This window comes from Salmo salar, chromosome 27 (genome assembly GCF_965601325.2).
Source record: "Salmo salar chromosome 27, fSalSal1, whole genome shotgun sequence".
NCBI lineage: Eukaryota > Metazoa > Chordata > Actinopteri > Salmoniformes > Salmonidae > Salmo > Salmo salar.
Window position 1 is genome coordinate 17,750,361 of NC_138317.1, and position 6,957 is coordinate 17,757,317.

The 6,957-nt window shown below is 41.8% G+C and overlaps 1 protein-coding gene across 2 annotated transcripts in view; it reads right to left on the reverse strand.

Annotated features, from left to right (window-relative positions):
- LOC106588558 (immunoglobulin superfamily DCC subclass member 3) overlaps positions 1-6,420 on the reverse strand; it is a 37,548-nt gene extending 31,128 nt beyond the window's left edge. Inside the window, exon 1 of one of the 2 annotated variants that reach the window (XM_014177689.3) lies at positions 6,050-6,420. In XM_014177689.3, coding sequence (XP_014033164.1) covers positions 6,050-6,101 — 52 coding nt within the window. In that variant the 5' untranslated portion in view covers positions 6,102-6,420. The remainder of the gene's footprint in view (positions 1-6,049) is intronic. The other variant, XM_014177688.3, reaches the window with a different exon arrangement.
- Positions 6,421-6,957: the final 537 nt, after the last annotated feature.

Below are 6,957 nucleotides of genomic sequence, written 5' to 3' on the forward strand. Positions count from 1 at the left end.
TTGTTAACAGACTCCGGGACAGTTGTTAACAGACTCCGGGACAGTTGTTAATGTCTGCAGGCATAATGCTTTATAACTTGATATAACTTGTTATGAGCTTTTATAATGTCTGATAATAAGTCTTGCAATATCTTATGGTAAAAAAATGCTAATTTAAGAAAAGTGCATTGTGACTTTCTTTGGCTACTTGGTTCACAACTGATTATAATTTCAATTTCTGTGGCCAAAAAATTATTAAAAAACGTAAGAAAAGCTATTGAAACTCCATCCTTCCTATCTAAAAAAGTAAACCAGGGCTTTTTGTGTGGGATTACAAATGTATTATACTGTGCACCTCCAAAAATTCCTCCCCTCCCCTCTTCTCCCCCATTAGATCTATTAAAGCAGTGGGGGATCCGGAGTAAACAATGGCTGAATGCGGAGCTAGGGAGCTATGGCGCTTGGGGGAGGAATCCTGAAGGAACAGGGTGTGGAAAATGGGAATCGCTGGGAGGCGTGAGACTCAGTGCCCTGCGGTTCGCCCCTTTGTCTCGCTAATGGGAGTTAAACTCTCTCCCTCGCTCGGAGCCCGCCGCCTTCTTTTAGTGCTTATGCAAACATGCTATTGTAGCGGGCTACGAGCTTGCGGGGAGGAGGGGGGGGGACACCCAAGTCGCCTAAGTCTTTTGTTTAAGAATTGATCGTCATTAGCTGGCATATGCCAAGTTCAAAGTGGAATAAACACGACATCACTGTTTCCGATGTTGAGGAGGAAGCTAAGCATGTGCCACCCATGTTTGAACTCCTCCCTTATAAATGGCAATGGGGGGGCAATTAACTAACACTGCATGCAAATTACTGCACTGCTTTTGATTGTAATGGACACCATATTATCCATTCATCCAGTTCATTGGGAGAAAAAACAATGAATCAGCTATTTTTGAGCTTGGCTTTCTTAGTTCTGGGATTGTTTTCATGCCTGGAGACATTAACACATTTAACTGGCAGCCTTACATTTCAGGCTATTTGTGTGTTTGGATCAACTACAAAATCCAATTTAAAACACCTCCACTCCACCTCAACACAAAGAGCCATGAAAATTTACATTTTTTGGAATTATTGATCCTCATTTCTGATTGATATCACCGGAGAAGGTTCCCAGAGGTCAAAAAGCAGAATTGACCATCTGCATTTGTAGATGGGATTGTTTCTGATGGGGATGGACAAACACACAGGTCTTAAAAGGACCTGAACAAATTTCTGCCTACTCTAGACCCCTCTTAGGATCAATAAGAAATAATCTCCAATGCGATGGGGAGGAGACCTTACTGCATGCCCTCTTGTTTTTAATCACTGGGATGTGGGTAAGCAGAAGGGGACACAGCCAACAAGGAAATCTCATTAAACAAAGAAAGGCATTGTGGGCCATGGTGGGTCCTCCTAGGGCATAACACAATAATCTACACAAAGGCCATATCTTGTAAGGTCCTACCACACTGGGCTTAAAGGCTTTCGACAAATCAATCTACTGGTATACCTGCAGTATCTGGGTGGTGTTCAGCAGGGCACACTGTAGAAAAATGCTTTGCAACGGAAAACAAAAACCAGCTTTTCTTATTGGATGAGTTCAGATAGTTCCTGAAAGTTCGACCCAGAGTTCGAAAACTATTGTCTGATCATTGATATGGTCACTAATACTTCTACTCGCCTTCTCCATGTCTGAATGTCTGTTTGAATTGGACACCGGCTAAAGTATTTAGAGCCTCTATGGTAATTTTGAGTATAATGTCCTCCGTTTTGGGTTTGATACCACAGTCACGACCACTGGATATGGTTTCAGAAAATTGCACCAAGCAAGGTACACTGTTGGTACCACTACAATTGTCATTGACAAGTCTGTACTTTATTTACCAACACGATGGGTTGGGACTTAATGAAAACCTACAATGATGCAGCCTTTTAATTAAAAACACCAGCTCCTCTGTAAAGGTTACCACACACTCGGTAATCACCAGAGGGTGTTTTAATTAAAATAACAAATGTGTGTAGTATACACTGGCGCTCGGGTTAAACAACGAGCGTTAATACGAGAGAGGATTAACTAACCAGGTGTTCGATCAGGCCGCTATTTGTCTGGCGGTCTATTGATAAACACCCATGCCAAGAGCGATATCCAATGTCCCAGGTGCCCTTGATGATAAACACACGGAAGGAAGCCTTACTGAAACCATTGGAGTGTGTCAGACAGTGTTCTATGTTTGTCATCAACTTCAAATGACTGTCTGTATCTCATATCCGCTGCAGTTCTGTATAGCAAGCCTGTTATTGTCTCATTAATTGCCCACAAATAGCAAATGGTACAGTATATAACTCTCTGCAGATAACGGTTTGGATGACAAAGCTGTAAGAATACAATAGCATGTCCCAATGGTGCTTACTGCTTGTGTAATTAGAAATGTCAGTAGCATCAATTAGCAGATCATGACAGGGACTCCTCTGTCCCCATCATCCCATCAGTGAGTGTCAGTGAACACAATAGTAGGAAAAGGGGATACCTAGTCCGTTGTACAACTGAATGCCTTCAACTAAAATATGTCTGAATCAGAGAGGTGTGGGGGGGCTGCCTTAATCGACATCCAAGTCTTCGGCACCTAGGGAACAGTGGGTTAACTGCCTTGCTCAGGGGCAGAACGACAGACATTTACCTTGTCAGCTCGGGGATTCAATCCAGCAACCTTCTGGTTACTGGCCCAACTCTCTAACCACTAGGCTACCTGCCACCGCTCATGCAGCAGCCAATCAAATGGGAGCTGCTCTGGTACACAGGAAGAGTATATTGAACCTCTGTTAAGGCCAGGTAACCCTTTAGTAGCCTAGGTGAACTCACACTATTAAACACACCATTTAAGCACCTACAGATGTAGGATCTTAATTTGACCCTGTTGCAGGAGAATGTTCATGCTATGCAGGAAATGTTTAACTTGTAGTGTATTTGAGGTTTAAAAAGGCTTCTGATGTTTATAATTTTCACTTTGAAATATTAGACTTAATTTTCCCTAATGAATCAACACCTATAACAATGTCCCTTGATCATAATCCACATAATAATTCACATTTCCTGTTGCTCCAGGATTATTTTCCTGCTGTAGCAAATTGCCTCAAATTAAGATCCTACATCTGTAGGGATTGTGATATGCTAATATCATCCAATACCATTCCGAATGTATCTGAAAAATCACACTAGGTTATGTTTTGAGTGGAACATTCTTTTAAGAGATTAATGGAACTGGTTCTACATCTGCTTTACACAACACAGTGGTAAAAACCCACACACCATGTCACAAGCACGCTATCAGTGTCTCTGTGTCAGGTTTCCCACGAGTTGTCCCGCATGCATGGGTTCTGGGGTCAGATTAGCTCCCTCAGACTCATGCTGCGATATGCCTGTCACATTGGCCCCCATAATTGTACCTTCAGCAGAGAAGATCTGCCATGTATTACTATAAGCTCTAGGAGGATAGAGATGTTGCCCTCTTTTAATGCTGGATGGAGGGATGGAGCAGTGGCCCAGCACAGGGCTATTGTCCACGTGTGGATTAAACCAATGGGGTGTCTTGTTGGACTTGGAGGGGTCCTATGGTGTTATCCCTATATCTAGCTACCTCTGGACAGTGTGTGCGTGTGTGTGTGTGCGTGCGTGCTGGTGATGTGATGTGGACATGGTCACGGGCAACTGTGGGAGGATTACCCTTGACGGACACACACACAGCCTTTTTAATAAGGTCTCAATCTGCGCCAGATTCACAGAGAGGGAGCGCGGGCCTGTGTTATGGAGATGAGGGTGTGTGAAGGTCAGATCACAACTGGGGCGGGGTGAGGCGCCTAGCCATTGTCTCCTGGGCTTTTCTTGTCCCCCCATCACCAACCACTCCATTGACCAGGAGGGGGACCCCAAAGGTTAAGTCCCCCACCCTACCCCACCCCCGTAGGTCACAACAGCCCCCTCTTTCTTCCAGAAAGGTCATATGTCCCTCCCTCGACCCCTTTCTCCAGTCCATCTCTCCCAGAACACCAGTTCTGCTCCTTCAATGAGTTGTTGTTTGGATGGGATACTATATGAGGCCTGATTTGATTATAATACAAAGGACCGCAACACACTGGACCCTAAACATTAGGCCTAGAGCCTATTTTAAGTTAGGCCTTAACTTTCTAAAGCATATGAAATGTTACAACTTAGTTTCTTGATATTAACTTTTTATATTAGTTGTTAAGCTTATTAATTTCTTAGTTTGTTACAAGAGGCGGTGATTGTTTTGGTACTGTTCTGAAAGGAGCTGAAATTAACTTGACTTTGGTTTGGAGAGTTGATCATCACATTCAAGGGTTGAAGAAAATTGTTCCTATCTGTAAATCCTGTGTTGTGTATGTGCTAGGCAAATTATGTATAGGCCTAATCAAACGACCCCTGGCCTCTTCAACTCATTTGATATCGCCAGACTTGGCCTCGATATTTATCATTGACTTGAAAAAAGGTAACACAAAATAGCCTCTTCTTTTTAAGTTTGAGTTGGAAGATGAACTCTACATCAGCAATGGATGGAAGGGGAAGGGGTCAAATTATAAAGGTTGTATCCAAACAGATTTCCATATAATCACATAGGCATACCCTAACTCCAAAATAAGGCACACACACGTGTGTGTTCAATGTTCTCTGAAAATGAACAAATTGAATGTTATCCTGAAAAGAGCAAAATTGTTGTAAAATGATTAACAATACATTAATAGATAATGTATATATCTACGTGTAATAGAACCAGTTTATGAGAAAGGCAAGTAAAACTCTTCTGACGTGTATTTCTCAACAATCTTATATCATTGATAGGCCTACTCATCATCCAATTAACAAACTGACAAGGGTCCCAACCAGAACAGCTGTGTAAACTGGGCTCACACAACGCTCCACTCATGTTTATGCACGCCCGCTAACAGCCTCATTAATTAAGCCTAATCAACCACGTCGTTTCCCAGGGGGTGGCCTTCGGAATACAAATGTAGGCCTACTGTTTTCAATTGTAATTAACCGAGTAATATGAAATAAGCCCCCCCTCCATTCAATATCCTCAAATCAATACTGTTCGCATTGTTTTTATTAAAGGGAGGGAATGCACACTGCTTAACACTGGTATTGATTAGGCCTAATGGGTGTGCTGATGAATATCTGAGTTCTATAGCATGATTTCAGGTCATTCTCAGCCATCCATTGTCATTGTGGATTCACTGATATACATAGCTATAAATTATTTCGATGTACATTGGTTTATTTATCACTTTCCTGATCAGATAGGTTTGATTTGGGTTTTACTATCAAAACGCAACATCCAAAGTTCCACTTGAACTTGACGTCTTCGGTCAACACTTTATTTCAAGTTCCAAAAACATATTGCACCTATATGATGCATATTGTTGATTCAAAGCCATACAATCTACATCATAGCAGTTAAAATCGATCACATATGTCCAATTATCTTGATTAAACCCGAATCGAATCGAATGGACCATTCGTTCGTGAGCAGGTGCTAAATATTAGCTTGCTGTGCATCAGATGAAAAGAAGTTGGCATGTCTTCTTCCTAATACACAACCATCAATATCTGTAGATATCGTAAAAGCTGGTGGTACACATCCCATAAACTTTGACTGGTCCTATAAAACTTTAATTGAAGCTGACAAAATCCATATTTAACTAGGCCTACCACTATCAATTCAAATCAAGAGAGATAAATACTGTGTAACAAAACGTAGAGCCGACATAAAGAAAATGCATATAGGCTTACACACGCCTATTGAAACAGAATAACCAGATTTTGTTCAATTATACAAACTAAACAATGAACAAAAACATTCGATTAGAAACCATGCAGTTTCTATGAATTATAGGCCAACTGTTACACACTAACTTCGTGAACCATTGTTGCCTGTCAATAGATCCCCAGTCCCCCACTACAAAGTTGTTGTGCAAAAACAACAAACCCATATAACCACATAAATAATATAATAAAAAGCATACTTACTCAAACAGATGAACGCCGCCAAACAGGCGAGCAGCATCCTTGGCCGGTTCATTTTTTACTAATAAAGAAAATAGTATTTTGGCTTTGCTGAAATGTCTTCTGGCCCCCCCAAAAAATCGAAATATATTTATTCTAATTGCTGAGACGAGTCTTCTTTGGAAAGCTTTTGCTGAGATGTCTTCTTTGGAGACCTTACAATAAACGTGATTCACTTTTATTAAAAAATGTCTACTCTTCTTTATAATCCATTGTCCAGCGTATTGGCCGGAGCTGGCAACTGGTCACGTCCAAAGCTACTTTAAGAATACTGTTTTGCCTATTCAGGACCAACGGAAGGGACAGCGGACATTAGGTATGCAGCGTCATTGTTGTCCCTGCTGACACCCGCGGTCAGTGAATGGACATTGACACAACAGCTTTCACCGGCGCTGGCAGGTTGGTCCCGCCCAATGAACCAATCACATAACGCGGCGCTTCGGAGGCGGAGGTGCGTTGTGCCTCAGAGGCATGATTGATTTTCATTTGAATGGAGCCCCGGCCACTTCTCCGCTCCGCTGCTCCGGCTTGATGTCACATACACATACCATAATCACTACGGACAGCTGTGGTCAACCCGGAGAGCAGTGACGTCGCATGCTCTCTGTTTTCTTCAGGATAAAGTTGTGGGACTATGAAGGCAAGGCAGGTCTTGGTTTGTTGACAATATTTTGTGAGAAGTGGAGAGAGACATGCAGTTGGTAACTCCTTATTTTAAGCCTGCAGATGTGCATTTATGATGTGGTTATAATGCATTGTAAGACTTATACAATATATGACCATATTGCAATATGTAATTAGATAAAGCTCATGGGTTTATTTTAATTTGTGAAAAACCGTATCAGAAAGATGAATTTTTATGCAAAACTAGG